Consider the following 17,500-nt stretch of genomic DNA (forward strand, 5'->3'; position numbering starts at 1 on the left):
TTTTTTGTAGATAGTTATTAACCCATTGCAGACCTAAGTGGCAGTCAGGACGGGCAGTCTACGATGCTGGCAGCACTAGCTAAACATTAGAGCAATGGAGAAAATGTTTTCTCTTCCCTCCAAGCTGTGCAAACTAGCCTAAAGAATATTTTTCTATAAATCCATCGCAAAACACCTGTTTAGGATGACTTTGGAACCCTGTAGCTCTAAAGTTAGCAAAGTTACAGCCATAATACTACATGACTGTGTGCATGCTTCAACTGTGAGCAAATTCTGAAGTTACATCATGTACGTATTGACACTTGTCTTTTAGGCCTAATTAGTGTCGTCATGACACCTGTACTCAATGGGTTAATAAGTATTGATTTGGGAATAAGATAAAATAGGTAGTAATAGCTTAAAAAAGAAGGTAATACGAATGTAAGTATGTGTGTAAATTAGAGTGCTCACCAATGATAGCGGAAATATTGAATCTTGAAATATGATATGATATCAACAGTAACGCGTGTGTTCGCACATGCGTATAGATATGTTAGAATATCGTCTATAAATCATATAATATAATACGATAAACATTATTTTGATAATTATGTAACATGATTTTATATTATATATATTATGAATTTGAATTTGGGAATTGTTATTTCCATTAAATTGTATTTAACGTTCTCACATTATATTTATTTTCTTGACACATACTGTCTTCTAAGAGGTGTAGTCTTACTGCATAGTGGGCTATTTGACATTTCTGTGAACTTTGGCAGTGGCAAAAGAAGTAGAACCAAGTGCTAAAAAAAACTTGCATAGGCTTTGATCTGGATAGTGTTCCATTTGCCAATTGTTACCAAGGTAATACCAAAGTTATGTTTGATTATTTAGAGCTCATGGTGTTCTAAGTAACACTTTAACCCATTGTGGATAGGAGTTATGACACACATGACACAGCAACTTTGGCCCATCATCATGTATATCATGATGGATGTACATGATCTTGGGGGATTTTGGATCACTGTATTATTTTATTGTGCTATGAGTAATGAGTGAGTTATGTGTTTACAATGTGCCCTTGTGCCAGTAGCAATGACTTTTACTGTGGCATTTAAGTCATAAGTGCAGGTTTCCTTCCTTTTCCATACCTCTTCATGTTTTCTTCATTGTGGATGGTTATATTTTTCATATTCATTCATGACAGTAGATGAATATAAAAAATAAAGTTGTTGTTTTTTTCCTCCCATAAAACAGCAATACTTTTATCACACTGAGTATAAAGAAAATAATGAGCTGATATGGACCCTATACTACATTTTAGTCAAATGCAGCATTGATAGAGCCTGTCATATGACATAAGTCTCTCAATGGCTCTAGTTTTACAATGAGTGACTGAAAGAGAGTGGGAAAATTCAAGTTAAGTTGTGTGAAGCTGCCCTGCTCTGAAATAAAAGTCATCCTGAAGACTGGGCAAGCAAATTTATCCTGCATTCGCAATGGGTTAACACGTAAAAAGTGTGGTGAGCTGTACTGGCTTTATTTGGAGCTATATTTTTTCAAGAGCTAAAAACTAATAAGAAAAGCCAAGAAAAAAAAATGACAGTGGGATTTTCAGCCATCTATTTATCATTATACATGGCACACAATAACCATATAAAGATAGAGACAAATTAAACTTTCATCAACAAAATATTTTTATGGTACCAACAGTCAAAGATGAAGTCACTAGTATAAATGATATGACTGTTTTGACTGGTCATCTTTTTGTAGAGAAGTCTTAATTTACTGGTGCAAGGTGAATGGGAAAAGGTAGGGGCCCGGGGGGTGAAGCCTCTGATAGAGGGCTAGATCAGGTTGCTTGGTTAGTGTATAGTATAAAAATCATTGGGGTACATGATTGGGTTATTGGTGGACAAATCCAAGAACTTGCTAAAATGTGTTGGGGAGTTTCGATAGACTTTTAAAACTGATGCTTTAGTCCGTAGAGTTTCAGAGTTGGAGGGTGTATCCATTGAGGTTTTCCAGACATATTTTGAGACTTTTTTGGACAATATTTGATAGTGTCTGAAATTTGTTGTATTTCAGCCTGTTTTTACCCCATAATTTCCCTGATATACTTCATGCCCTCCCCTACTATCAGGACTATTCTAATCAAGCTTGGTGGCCAAATATGGTACAACACCAATGAAAATCATCACATATTTGTTTATATTTTATTTTCATGGATTTTTTATTTATTATTATTTTTTTGATTAAAGAAACCATATTCATTCTTAGAAATAAATACCTTTTTATCTTTTTGATTTTGTTTTTACTTAACCCGTTCCCAACAGGACCAATCCGGCTTAAAAAGACCAAAATTCCGGGACTCTTGAACGCATAAGCCTAATGCATCGGGGTTCTCGGCCGCACTGGCCGCGAGCCAGCACTGTGCGCTGGCTCCTCCTGCGCGCCGGGCTGGACAAAATAACGCGTCCCCGGCATGTAGCCCAAAAACCACTAGACGTGATATCTAGTCACCTGTTGTTAACGGGTTAATCCTCCATTTGAAATTACGATAAGCTTATCAACACACAAGAACATAAGTGAACTATCAAATCAATGAATGATGTCTGACATATCTAGATGAGACTTCTCTAGCTTTAGTGTAATCAGATTTATAAATGAATGAGTACCTATTGGATCAGGTTGTATATGTATTGGACAACTCTTCATGATAGATACACACTAACTTTACAGGTCATTTTCTCCATAGTACATTAAGCTGTATAAAACATCTTTATATTATATAAGATTACAACCATTTCTATATTTAATGACCAAATATATAATTCTCCATGTTATTAATGTGACAGGTATAGTCTTAACCCTTCGATGACGGTGCGTCACACCCGCGTGACACGGCTAAATGTCCGATGATGGGGCGACGCACCAGTGTGAAGTTCCCGATGCAATATTGCATAGGCCCAGTGTAGGGGTTTCCACTTATTGCTGGGCCCGTCGGGATAGGGTTAAGAAGGAAAATACCAATGAGTTTTTGAGTGCCTATTAGTTACCTTACCTTTAAGCCGTTAACGACGGGTGATGTGTTTTTTCGTCTTACATGACGCAGGAGCACTGGCTTGACGACAGGCGTCATGTCGTTTGTAGATTTTGGATCACTGTTATTTTATTGTGCTATGAGCAATGAGTGAGTGATGATGACAATTGCAGTCATAATTTTGTAACTGCCGTAATATCAACCCATTGCCGACGGGGGGCCTAACGACCTAACTGTTCGTCAAGATGAGCGATCTACGACACTAGTGGTAATGGCTAAAAATCAGAGGGACGGCAAAGTTTTTTCTCCACCCTCCAGGTAGCGCAGACTATCTCAAACAATATTTTTCCACAAGTACATCATAAAATGCGAGTTTAGACTGACTTTGGAACCCTGTAGCTCTGCAGCTAGTGCCGTTACAGCTGTAATACACTATGACTGTGTGCGCACTTCAACTGTGAGCAGATCCCGATGTCACATCATGTACACATTGACACCTGTATCTTAGGCCTAATCGGTGCCGATATGTAAGTCATGACACCCGTGCGCAATGGGGTTAAGCAGAATGGGTTTCACCTAACATCCAAAACCTAGATGGCACCACTTTGAATGACACCCATCCACGGTCTCCAGCAAGCACTATCTTTATAGAGCAATGGCACATAGCAAGTTGCTGACCTCTTGCTTTAAAGTACCGCAGATGAAGGATGTGCAAGCAAAATGAGAGGAGGAAGGTGACTCAAACCATGCCCAATGTCTACAATGTGCCCCTGTGCCAGTAGGGATGCCTTGTACTGTGGCACTCATAGTCATAAGCACAAGTTTCCTTCCTCATCCCTATCTCTTCATGTTATCTTCACTGTGGATGGTTATATGTTTTGTATTCATTCATGGCAGCACACAAATATGAAAAAATAAAGTTTCTTTTTATCCTCCCCTAAAACAGAAATACTTCTATCACACTGAGTATAAGGAAAAAAATGAGCTGATATGTACCCTGAACTACATTTTTAGTCAACTGCAGAATTGATAGAGCATGTGACAATGAAAGACACACAAAAAAAACATAAACATAGCTCTAGCTCTACAATGAGTTACTAAAAGAGTTACTAAAAAGTCTCAGTATGTTGCAGGAAGCTGCCTCACTCTGAAATAAAACCCATCCTGGAGCCTGAGTAAGCAAATCTATCCTCGTCGTTAACGGGTTAACCCAGTGATCATATTATTAAACGCATCCACGTGCGGGTTACCTACAGCAATAGAATGGTTTGCCTGTGAATACTATAATTGCTGTTTTGTGCCGCAGAGATGTTTATTCTAGTGAGATAAAACTTGGATTTAGTTCTTAGTTGGCTCAGGAGGTCTACGTGCTCTGTCTTGCCAGAATATTTTTGTCTGAGGTTTTGTGGCCTTTGCCCGACCACTGAAGTCTCAAGTTACTCGATCTTAAATCCGACACAAGAGAAGAGCAGTATCCAGCAAAGGCTAACAAATCCCGACCATGTAAACTGGCAAGATAAAGCTTCTAGATCTTTTTGCAAATGAGGAACCAGTCCAATCTCTATTTTAGTAAAATATTTTGGCTGGTATCCTTGGGTATCTTATCTAGGGGAACATTTGGTGATGTGTAGGTGGTAAAGGTATCAAATAAGATATTGCTATTTGCTTGGCTTTTGCAGTAACTTTCAAAATAATATGTTGAGTTTCAGGAATGCAGAAATATAATGCATATCAATAGCAGTAGCTGTATATATGTGTTTGCATGCTTGTATCTATTTGTATGTATCAAAGTTTTTTATCTGCCTTTTCCAGGAGAGTGAGACTGGGCTTTACATTTGCCTGAACAGTTTCTTTGGATGGAGCAAGGAATATGTTGCCAAGTATTCAGAACGTTCAGGAAATTGTGTGTTCTTACACATTAAGAGAATCAAAAGAGAGGTAAGTTAACTTCTACAAAAATAAAAACATTTAAAAAAGTAAAAAAGAAACACAATAGTGTTTTATCAATGATCAGGTGGTTGAAGAAGATTTTAAGTCAGTATTCTCTTTGTGTTTTAGTAAATGCTAGATAAAGTAACTTATTGGTCATATTAGTTGTATAATTTTATGGATTTTATAACTAAATTGCAAATGACAAGATATTATTTAATTTTTATAACCTGACAAGTTTTGAGGCAGATATTCTGACCACCTATCTCATTGTTTCTTCTTTGCAAAAATCTTTGATTTGCATTTTAAATTTATAGAGGCTTTGTCTATACCTGTAATATACAAATAATTTTCCTTTTACACCTCCAGCTACCCCCTGAGAAAGAACCAGAGCCTGACAAAAAAATTGCCCGTTTGGCAATAGGTGTGGAAGGTGGCTTCAACCCTGATGCCGCCAAGAAGAAATTTGAATATGAAGACACCAACTCTATTGTAATTCTTCCAGACTTTGATGTCATACCATTGCCAAATCCTGATCTCCCAGAACTTGTAAGTCATTCCTATTTTGCAATCCCATGTTCTATAATTTTTTGGTGAACTGAGTAAAGAGGAAATTAAAGAAAAATAGATGATAACAAGGTAATTCCATGAATATAGGCGAAAAGTGAAGAAGTAACATTGTTAGTACAAATATGAAGTGTCATGAAGTGTATAAAGATAAAATATGCCCAACTTTTCTCATCATTTACGAGGTTAGTTCATTTTAATAATCAGAAGTTTACTCATCATTCATTTTTCACGTTATTTATTCAGGTACATCAAAGTGTTAATGGAATACTGAAAGCTGAGTCTGCCTTGCACTTGGCAGAAGTAGAGGCTGCTGCTGGTGCTTGGGATGGCGAGATACGCCAAGTCACCAAACATGCTGATAGCTTACAACAGCTTGACAATGGGGTCAAGGTGAGCAGGATCCAAATGTGGTATTTGAGTGCAACTTTACATTGCCACAGAAAAAAATTCCTTTCAACTTTATTTGTTTTTTGTCATCATTATGTCTTTTAATTTATACATTATATTAGTAAAAACAGAATGCATATTCTTTATATTGCAGTTTTTGGAAGTTATGTTGATAGGAAAGTAACCTTTATTGCAGATACCACCAAGTGGTTGGAAATGTGAAGAGTGTGACAAGACTGATAACTTGTGGCTGAACCTCACAGATGGTAAGATTCTCTGTGGCAGACGGCAACTAGATGGATCAGGAGGAAACAACCATGCTGTGGAGTATTACCAGAAAACAAGTAAGATCATTATTCAGGGAAAAGAAGCCTAGATTTTCTTTTATTTTTCTTTCTTCCTTATAGTTCCATAATTTTAGAAATCATCTTTTTTCTTTGCTTTAGTTGCTACATTTATGTAACCCCCTACTTTTTTAGTCATGCAAAGGTGAAGGCATGGGTAACCTGTACTAATATTCTACAGGAAGCCAAGTCAGAAAATGATTGTTTTCAAGTATCATTATATAGATCTAAAGCCAGTAGATTTTAGTATGTAGATTACAAATAGACAAGCATTTTTTTATGTGGCTTGAATTTGTGTAGATAGAAGTAGTTATTTAGTGCATATTTGCACCAGATCATAAGAAGGTGCGCCTTTTGGGGGTTAAAGCTAAAAGATCATGTTACATAAACACTTTCTCACTGTTAGTTGGTAAGAAGATAGTCAACTTTTGTGCAGAAATATATTTAGGCACTTGCTACACTAGGTATTATTTTATTCATCTTCAATATGTACTTGCTATTAGTATTTTCAGAAACACGTATTCAGTTCTTATGTTTTTATCTTTGTTTATTTTCTTTCCAGAGTATCCGCTTGCGGTGAAGCTTGGGACTATCACCCAAGATGGCAATGCTGATGTCTACAGTTATGATGAAGATGATATGGTTTTGGATCCCAACCTTGTTAAGCATTTAGCTGTAAGTTCTTGTTACTATATCTTTTATTAACTTTCTCATTTTATGCTTTTTTTTTGTTTGTTTGTTTGTTAAAAAAATAAATTCTAGATTCTGTGGGTTCACAGTTATTTTTTTCATATGAATTTAAGTAATTTCCACTTTTTCCAGCACTTTGGCATAAATGTCAAAGTTATGGAGAAGACAGAAAAGACCATGTTGGAACTGGAGATCGATTACAATCAACGGGCCTGGGAATGGTCTCGCCTCACTGAGTCAGGAACAAAGCTCCTCCCAAAGTTTGGTCCAGGATACACAGGTATGGTTGCATGCAGTTGGCTCTCTTCACCTCTTGTGTATTGCTGGTTATATGTACATTTTTTTTCTAATCTTTTATGGAATTCATTTTGAAGTCTTTTATATCAATTATTATTGTTTAACTTTTTAAATTATTTTTTTAGTATTGGTTAAGTACTAAGTTATTGTATATTGCTTTCAGGAATGAGAAATCTTGGCAACTCCTGCTATGTCAATTCGGTCATGCAAGTGCTTTTCACTGTCCCGAACTTTGTTGAGCGGTACTATGCAAATGGTCCAAGCATCTTAGAAGGTTACCAGGGATCTAATCCTGCTGATGATTTTGGCATTCAAATGTTCAAACTTGCCCACGGCCTTCTGTCTGGGAGGTAAGAAATTCTTGTAGAGGAGGAGGAGGAATGGCTTCTCTTATTTTATTTTTAGTTGTTGGATTTTATATAAGTTGATATGAGGTTCTGATAAATAGTTCATGTATTATCATGAGGAATGAGATTCTTGTAGTGCAGTGAGATAACACTGTTTTCCTGTTCTCCAGGTACTCGGTTGAACCCCCCAACATCAACTTGGATGAAGCTGTTGATACGGACGACCTGCAGCCAGGCATATCTCCTGTTATGTTCAGAACTTTAGTTGGAAGAGGACATGCTGAATTTTCAACCAAGAAGCAGCAAGATGCCATGGAGTTCCTTGAGCACATCTTAAAGATGACTTCATGCAACTCAGCAGGAGTCTCTGACCCAGGAAACTGCTTTAAATTTGAGGTTAGTTTTACTTCCCTGGATAAAGATATATTAAGTCTGGTTATTGAAACTTTATTGGTGTATTTTATTTTTTTGATTCCTCAAAATCATTAGTAATCTTTAACCCAATAATTTTGGGGTATTTAAATTCACACAGGCCTAATGCCTTGGGCTATTTGCCTGCTATGGACATGGCCACCAGATGCATGCACAATCACCCAGTGTGCCGGCCATACAAAAAGCCATGATATTATATTGCCCCTGATGGCAAGTGCTGCCACCACATGACGTGATATCATGTCACTTGTTAACGGGTTAACCCCTTAACCCATTCGTGCCGGCTGACATGCTGTTACGTTGTATGGCTTTTGGGTCAGATGCCAGCGACGAGATATTTAGTCAAGGCCGGTGTGCTGGGTGAGTGAGCGGACAGCCCAGGCTCGCAGCTAGTTCGCCTGAGAATCTCAAGGCGTTAGGCTTATGCATTCGAATGTCCCGGCATCTCGACCATTTAGAGCCGGAATGGCCCTGTCGTGAATGGGTTAATAACAGATGATCTGATGTTCACATCACGGCTTTGTTGGTCTTCCCACCAGTGATGTGAATGCCACATCATGGCTTTGTCTGGCTGACTTGCCAGGTCAATTGGGCACTTAGCAACCTCAGCCTACAAATAGTCCAGAGTGTTAAACCTGGGCATTTTGAAATATCCTGGTGAAATGCCAAGGCACAGCCAAAACTGCCCTATTGTTAACAGGTTAAAAATTTATGCATTCAGATACTCATAACCAATTTTGTTAAAAAGGCTCTTTGTATAAAAATGTCAAATGAAAAATATTCAGTGTCATTTACATGGCCATGTAAGTAAAATGACAGACTGAAGCTGTTTTACATATTTTAATAAACCTCATTGATTATAGGAATATGAAAAATGGTTTCACAATTGACAACACTTGTTATGATGCATGTTGTCAGCTCTCCCCAGACTACCATAACCATAGTGAGTGGCTCAAACAAGATTTAAAAAGAATAGATTTTCTAAATTGATACAAACTGCACACTATGGAGTTTTGCAAGTAACCAATAACAGGAGGCTAAGGGTTAAGATTGACAACTTTTGTCAGAATTTCAATGTATTTCCTTTTTTTTTTTTTTTTTTTTGTACTTCATTATTATGACAAACATCTCTTTCAGGTTGAGGATAAGTTTGTATGCAGTGCCAGTAACAAGGTCCGTTATGTGACAAGGCCTGACCAGTACCTACCACTCCCAGTACCTGTTGATGAAGCTGTCAACAAGGAAGAGGTGGCAGCTTATCAAGCCCGCAAGGCAGAGGCCCAGGCTTCTCAGGTGGTCATGTAAGTCCACTGTAACTTAATAACTAGTGCTTTTTTCTATGGAGGAGCATGATGTATTTTTGGAATTTATTTTGTGGTTTAATTTAATTTTTTTTTTTCATTGTACTGATTTATGTCTATTTGCTTTCATTTTTATTATTTTTTTATATATATAAAGAGATCCAATACAAGATTGCAGCTTCATGAGTGTACATATAAAAGAGAGCCAATAAGAATCACAGTATCATACATAGACAGTAATTTGAAGATGTTATGTTATTATTACTTGAAGGTGTTATGATAATGTTGGTACTTATTATTATTATTATTATTTATTATTTTTAATCTCAGGCAACCAGAGGAGCAGGTACGGGCAAAGATACCCTTTGATGTGTGTCTGTCAAAGTTGGCTGCTCCAGAAGAAATCCTTGCTTTTAGTTCAGCGGCAGAGAAGGAGGTTCCTATGCAAAAGATTACACGCCTCAGGACATTCCCAGATTACCTAGTCATCCAGGTTGGTGTTATATGCTTGATTTGATATCACATGTAACATGCTTTTAGTCATCTTAGGAAAGACACTATGTAGAAATTCTTTTTTCACTTAGGCCTATGCCAGAAACATATTTATGTTGTTTAGATATGAATTATGTGGCGTAAACTGATGATTTGCTCATAAGTAGAATATATGGGCTCACTTATGTACAATTTTTATCACAGCTATCTGTATATATTTAGTATTACTTGTGTTACTTAGATAAGTTGTGCATGTGGTTGTCTTTCATTACAGTGTAGTCTATTGTATATACTATACATATTTTCCTTTTTTATCTGTGGACATGAAGACTACAAAAGACTACCACTCACATTTGTATGAACAGGATATTGGCTTATGTTATGATAAATGCTTTTGTTACTTAAATCAAGTGAATTCATTTTTTTGAATTACAGCTTGTCAAATTTGGCATTGGTCAAGATTGGGTTCCAATGAAGTATGATGTGTCCATTGACATGCCAGAAGTACTTGACTTGTCTGTCTTAAGAGGATTTGGACTGCAAGAAGGTGAAGAGGAGCTTCCAGAAACCACTGCTCCTCCACCCAAAGGTAAGAAGACAAATCATTCTACTTCTCAGGTCTTTTTTTGTATTCTGACCACATCTGTGAGAGAACACAAGAATGTGATTTTAACCCAAGTGTCATGACATACAACAACAGCTCTGTTTGGTGTAAGTGTGGATATGATGCAACATTGGGAACTGCTTGTAGTTGAAGCATGCTCACAGTCATGATATTATGACTAATGGCAGTAGTTTCAGAGCTGAAGCTTTCCAAAGTCAGCCTAAACCTTTATTTTTGATGGATTTAACCCATTTGTGCCGGTTGACTTGCTATCACGTTCAGTGGTTTTTGGGTCAGATGCCAGAGACGAGATATTTAGTCAAGGCTGGCGTACAGCACTCGCTCGCTGTACGCTGCACCCCATCCACATTGGGTTATTACTCCATTCCTCCTACACCAGTGGTTTTCAACCTAAATTTTGGGAAGCTTCAGTAGGAAAGCTACGGCATAAAATATTCACAGTAACACTGTTAACCCAATGAAGACGGTGTGTCATACCCGTGTGACACACCGTTGTGCTTGATGATGGGGTGATACAGCAGTGTGACGTCCCCGAGGCGATATTAACCCATTCACGCCGGGGCCGTACCGGCTTTGCACGGTCGCAATACCGGGGTTCTCGAACGCATAAGCCTAACGCCTCGAGATTCTCGGATGCACAAGCCGCGAGCTGCCCGCTCGCTTAACTCGAGCACCGGGCTTGTGCTAATATCCCGTCCCGGACATCTTACGCAAAAACCACAAAACGTGTCACCACGTCAACTGGCTCCAATGGGTTAATTAAGCCCTGCGTAGGGGGTTGCCAGTTTTTGCGTTATATCTTGTTAGGTGAATATTTTGCTCCTGCCAGATGGCGTCTTATCATGTCATGATTTCTCCCTGTAAATACACATTTTACATAGTTACATATGTATATACTCATTGCAGTTGCATTTATGTACATATTTTTCTTGATTTGTCAAAACAATGTTTAAAATTTACAAAAACCTCCTCTTATCACCCCATAGAATTGGGTGGGTGAAAAGTGCTCTGAGAGAGACATTAGGCAAGTACACGCTCGTTAACCCATTGTGTACGTGTGTCATGACATACATGTTGGTACCAATTAGGCCTAAGAGACGGGTGTCAATACGTGCATGATATCAGGATCTGCTCACAATTGAAGCACGTACACAGTCATGAAATATTATGGCCGTAACGCCACTAGTTCTAGAGCTACAGGGTTCCAAAGTCAGACTAAACTTGCATTTTATGATGAAAATATTGTTTGGGCTACCCGGAGGGCGGAGGAAACCCTTTCCCTATCCCTCTAATTTTGAGTGGTGCCGCTAACGTCGTAGACTGCCTGCCTAGACGACCAGTTAGGTTGTTAGGTGCCCCGTCGGCAGTGGGTTGATAGAATAAATCAATAAAGATTAGCTTGTTGTTTGTCAATAAAATTTTGTGAATATAAGTAAATGCTGTCCTCATGCTCAGTGGTAACTAGGGTCCCTTTCATTTTTTTCTATTGCCCCCTCCCCTTTATTCTTAGCCCCAGAAAACAATTTTCAGCCTAACCTTTCTGTAAAATATATAAAATTTACAGCATTCCCCAAGGACAGTTTAAATGTTTGATGTATGTAGAACTAAAATTTACACCAGTAGATGTATATTCAATGCTTTTATGTCACATAGTCATTAACCAGTTGACTGTTAAAGTTAAAAAAAAAAGTAACAGCTGTAATAAGTGAGAGTGGACTTACTCCTTTTCCTCTTTTCCTTTTTATCCTCCCTTTCTTCCTTTTCATTCTTTCTTCCTCCTCCTATTCCCCCTCCTCCTCCTCTTCCTCCATCTCTTCGTATTTCCCCTCCTCCACCTCCTTCTCCTCCTCTTCCTCCTCCTCCTCCTCCTCCTCCTCCTCCTCCTCCTCCTCCTCCTCCTCCTATATCCCCCCCTTTTCCTACACCCTCCCCTCCTCCTATTTCCCCCCTCCTTCTCTTCATCCTCCTCCTCCTCCTCCTCCTCCTCCTCCTCCTCCTCCTCCTCCTCCTCCTCCTCCTCCTCCTCCTCCTCCTCCTCCTCCTCCTCCTATATCCCCCCCTCTTCCTATTTCCCCCCTCCTCCTCCTCCTATTTCCCCCTTCCTCCTCCTCCTATTCCCCCTCCTCCTCCTCCTCCTCCTCCTCCTCCTCCTCCTCCTCCTCCTCCTCCTCCTATTCGCCTGTCTCCAAATCCTATCCCCCCTCCTACCATTCCTCTTATTCCTCCTCCTATTCCTTCTCCTATCCCCCCCTATTCCTCCTCCTCCTATTTCTCCCCCCCATTCCTTCTCCTCTGCCTCCTATTTCTGCCCCTCCTCCTCCTCCTCTCCCCCCTTCCTCCTCCTATCCCCCCTTTCCTCCTCCTCCTCCTCCTCTTCCTATCACTCCCCTTCCTATTCCTCCTCCTCCTCATATTCCTCCTCCTCCACTCTCCCTCCTCCCTTCTCCCTCCTCCCTCCTTCCCCCCCCATCCCCCACCTGTCTTTTTTTTCTCTTATCCTCTCTGAATCTGTTAAAATAGCCACAGCTAGATTGTATATCTGACAGGAATTATTATGGCAATTTGGAAAGTAGATAATGCCAATTAGCTCTTAATAGAAGAAAACAGCTCTGCAACCATGAATCACAAGGGCTAGAATCCCTTCCCAGATGTTATCAAGCCTCTTGTCATGCAAAGGTGCCCAAGGGGCCAGTGCCAGGGGTTGGCTCTGGACTTTGCCTTCTTTCTCAGTACAGGTTTAGTTGTGGTGCTTTCAGGATGTACTAGACTTTCTTGGACTTTTTTTTTGACATCTCTGGTGGCTTGGTGTCCTCAGAACCTGTTATTATTTACACTATTGATTGATTGATGTTTTATTTGGTTTAGTTATGATTTGGCTATCAAGATGATAAAAGCCCATGTTATTAATGTGTTACTCAATGTGTTTAGTTTTATTAAAACACAGAATTGATACTTGTGGGAGAGGAATTTGATATTATGCTGCTTATGGCTTTATGAACTAATACTATACTAGAACTCATTCACCGAAGGATTACTCATTCTGTACAACAAATTTGAAAGACTAGCCACAATGTCTGACACTGAAGGAGAGGACTTGCAAAGTGCTCTTCTAACACTTGATGATGATGATCTTCTAGATTTTCTTCTTCTGTGGCTGATTTATGAAAATACTCTTCCCCATCATACTCTGGATGCCACTATAGCCCGATACCTGGCCCTAGAAGCCTTCTGTTATGATCGAAATATTCAGAAGGAGACAGGAACCAAGGTTGTGTCTATATATGTATATATCTATATCTATGTGTGTGCATGTGCATGTGCATGAGGGAGGTGAGAATGTGTGAGTGTGTTTATTCGAGTGAGATTATCCTGTTTCTTTTTTTTTTTTTATTATTATTATTATTATTATTATTATTATTATTATTATTATTATTATTATTATTTGCACACACACCAACTTATACCACCACACACAAAATGTTGATCATTTTTAATGGAATATCATGTGTGTTTTGATCATTTAGACATTTAGTCTGTTCTTTTGTTTAATGGACACTTTATTTTCTTTCTACAGAACCAGAAATAGATGCAGGTATTGTTCAACAATTAGCAGAAATGGGATTCCCATGGGAGGCGTGCAGGAAAGCCGTTCACCTCACTGGGAACAATGGAACAGAGGCTGCCATGAACTGGGTCATGGAACACATGAGTGACCCAGATTTTGCTGACCCTCTTGTTATTAAGACAGATACAAAAAGTGAGTTAAGTTTGAAAATAACATTTCTTTTGTGTCAATGTAATTCTATAATTGTTTTGATCATTTTAGTGGATGACTTTTTTATTATTATTGTTGTTATTGTTATCATTATTATTGTTATTATGATTATGATAATGATAATAATGATAATAATAATAATTATTATTATTATCATTGTTGACCAATTTGTATTCAGAATTTATTTTAGTTTTTTTGTTCTTTTCTTCCCCTTTTTTTCTTCAGGTAACGATACATTCACAGCAAATGAAGAAGGTCTCGGAATGCTGATGTCCATGGGATTCACACGAGAGCAAGCCACTTTAGCCCTTAAGGAAACCAGCAATAACCTAGAACGTGCAGCAGATTGGATATTCTCACACCAACATGAACTTGATTCTCTTTTAGCGGCCCAGAGTGGTGCTGCTGCTCCTCCCCCACAAAAGCCAAATTACACTGATGGAGAGCCCAAGTAAGTTATTCATTTGTCTGCTATAATTCTGAGTAATATATATGTTTGTGTATAGGTATATCTCTCTGCTAATGGTGCATTTTGCAAGTTGAAACAATTTATGAGTAAAAAATGAAAGGGCCTAATCAATCATGATATTGCATGAACCTTTTTCATTTGTGTAGAGAGACATACTTCTTCAAAGATAGTCTTATGATAGGAGTTACCAAAGGGAAAAAGTTGAAATTTTGATTGCATTGCCTCTTTCATTCCACAGGTATGAGTTAACAGCATTCATCAGCCACATGGGAACATCTATCTTTGTTGGCCACTATGTCTGCCACATTAAGAAAGATGGGGAGTGGACAATCTTCAATGACAATAAAGTCTCTAAGTCTGCAGATCCACCCTTGGACCTTGGTTATATATACCTATATAAACGTGTAAATAATTAGGGACCGGTGGTATGAATTTAAGAATCTGTAGCAGGAAGTAGGTAGTAGCCATTTTGAAAGTTTCACCATTGTACTATTTGCAGACCTATACAAGAGGGAGGAAGAAATGAGAAGGAATAACAGATAGCTTAAGGGGTTTCACTTTTTTTTTTATAGGAATCTTTTGAGAGACTGAGTATCATGAACCAATTACTTGAATACTTTATGCATTTCCCATTTTTTAAAGAATTTGTTCATCTTTGTATTGTTTTTATGTTCTTGGGCCAGAGTTCTATGCATTTTTATTACTCTTCCAAGTTTCATTTGTCCTCAAGACAGACATGTTAACAAGAATCTTTGCTCTTTTTTCATAGGAGAAAGAGCACTACACATTACAATATGCAAAGAAAAAGATTTATGACTTCAACCAAATAAGAGGCCTTACATTTTCTTAAGAGATATGCAATATATAGAGTAAACAGGATGTGATATATATACATATATGGGCATATTCATGGGAGCAAAGAAAAAAACTCAAACGAAAGAAGGGAAAATCATTCATCAGAGGTTCTGCTGGCTAGTTGTAAATGATGCTTGTGAGTTCTTGTGTCTCTCTAATAAGAGAATATTTCTGATCCCTGTCAATAGAAATGGAGCTCGGTTACAAGACATGCAATCGTTTTTTTTTTTTTCTCTCTCTCCTTTCCTGTGCTTTTGTTAGCACAGATATTTGGATCTCATAATCATTCAGTAACTTGTAAGAAGGATGCAAATACACAAGAGAAGTTGGTCAGCATTGGCATTCTAGCGGTTTCCCATGATTTTTGAGTCCAGTACCAGCACTGATATTTCCCTTGTGTTTAGTAAATAGCTGTGAATCCTACAGTCCTAGTATTCCACCAATTAGATTGGATTAAGTGTTATTAGTTGGTTCATGTTTTTTTTTATTAACTTTCCTAACACCAGCTATGCTTCAAATTAATTGTTAGCTTAAAGCACAGCCATTAACAATGTTTTTTTATTGAGATTTTGTACTTTTTTGTGTGTTGGTAGAAATTAAATGAACATGAATATGCTGTTTGTATGTGTGGGTGCATGTACATATTTGTTTACATGTTTGTGTATGTGTTTTTGTATGCATGCCATATTTTATGTACATGTGCATTTATATGTACATGTGTATTTATATGTGTGTGAGCATACCTATACATATATATTTACATATATACAATATATCTGTACATACCCATGCGCAGTCACAATCGCGCGCACACACACATACTCTTCTTTATCTTATTATTAACATACGACTGTTTTTTACAAGCCTATAACTCTCTGTAGTCACCAAATTGAGCAGGCATCCATACTATTTTTCATAATGTAATGATGTGATATAATTTTCACCTTTTAAGTAGCAGAATGGAGGATCTCATGTAAATGAAAGACTTTTGGAAACTTAGTATAAGTGTCCAGTTTTGAAGAAACTTTCCTTAGGTTGTATCTGGTATATTGCCAGGGAAATGATCACAGTCTTGTGATAATGTCAGTTATGGCTGCTACTGCTTTTCTGTTCTTTGAAAATCATTTTTTTCTGCTTACATTTTGTAATTTATGTTTTCTGCAAATTTATTTAGGTATTAATTGGTCTGTCTGGACCTGCAGTGTGTGGATATGTTTGTTAATAAAACATAAATGAAAATCTGTCTTTGGTTTCTGTTAAACCATTCTTTCAGGAACACAAAGGCCCTTTTCCTAAGTGATCAATCGGCAAAGTTTGCATTTATTATAATCTCACTTTAAATCTGCATTTAAGAATAAAGACACACATAAGATCATGTACATAAACATGAGAGATACTTTGATAAACTGGAAGGGTATTAAGGAAAAATTGTTCTGTTGATTGCCTTATCTCACGTTCATATATATATATATATGCAATGGCTGGCACATGGAACTGGCACTTTAAACCATGGAGTAATTAAGGTAACCCTTTCATTTAACGGATTAATTTTCTCCAAAGGGTCGATGCTCCGTAGACCATAGGTGATGAATATTAGTTCTTGTGATATTGTCGGGAAAACGGAAATACAGAATCTCCGACAAATTTATTAGAATATCGTAATGTAGAAACGTTAGTTTAGTGATAGGAAAACAATATATTTTTTATTTTGCTCGATACTGACAACGCTTATAACGATAGCAACAATGAGAAATAAAGATGACTATGAATATATATGACATAGGGAAATCAATGTGAAACCATAAGTAATAAAGAATGACAGACGCAACAAATAAAGAGAGCAGAAAGTAACAATTTCCTTCGCAATACCGAAACTGACTGCGGCGGCGAATTACGTCACCGCAACACGCGTTGGCGGGAAAGTCGGTGAAACATGTGCCAATGCAGTCACCTTGGGCG

General features: G+C 37.9%; 1 protein-coding gene across 1 annotated transcript in view; it reads left to right on the forward strand.

Moving 5' to 3' along the window:
• Positions 1–16,782, forward strand: part of Usp5 (ubiquitin specific protease 5) — an 18,770-nt gene extending 1,988 nt beyond the window's left edge. The window contains exons 2-15 of the mRNA XM_043001823.2: positions 4,841–4,966; positions 5,327–5,506; positions 5,771–5,917; positions 6,111–6,258; positions 6,821–6,933; positions 7,081–7,228; positions 7,409–7,595; positions 7,763–7,988; positions 9,162–9,325; positions 9,656–9,818; positions 10,253–10,406; positions 14,017–14,199; positions 14,443–14,668; positions 14,925–16,782. Coding sequence (XP_042857757.2) covers positions 4,841–4,966; positions 5,327–5,506; positions 5,771–5,917; positions 6,111–6,258; positions 6,821–6,933; positions 7,081–7,228; positions 7,409–7,595; positions 7,763–7,988; positions 9,162–9,325; positions 9,656–9,818; positions 10,253–10,406; positions 14,017–14,199; positions 14,443–14,668; positions 14,925–15,102 — 2,343 coding nt within the window. The 3' untranslated portion in view covers positions 15,103–16,782. The remainder of the gene's footprint in view (positions 1–4,840; positions 4,967–5,326; positions 5,507–5,770; positions 5,918–6,110; positions 6,259–6,820; positions 6,934–7,080; positions 7,229–7,408; positions 7,596–7,762; positions 7,989–9,161; positions 9,326–9,655; positions 9,819–10,252; positions 10,407–14,016; positions 14,200–14,442; positions 14,669–14,924) is intronic.
• Positions 16,783–17,500: the final 718 nt, after the last annotated feature.

Source organism: Penaeus japonicus, unplaced genomic scaffold (assembly GCF_977035675.1).
Source record: "Penaeus japonicus unplaced genomic scaffold, GWHDUDI00000001_assembly GWHDUDI00000005, whole genome shotgun sequence".
Lineage (NCBI taxonomy): Eukaryota > Metazoa > Arthropoda > Malacostraca > Decapoda > Penaeidae > Penaeus > Penaeus japonicus.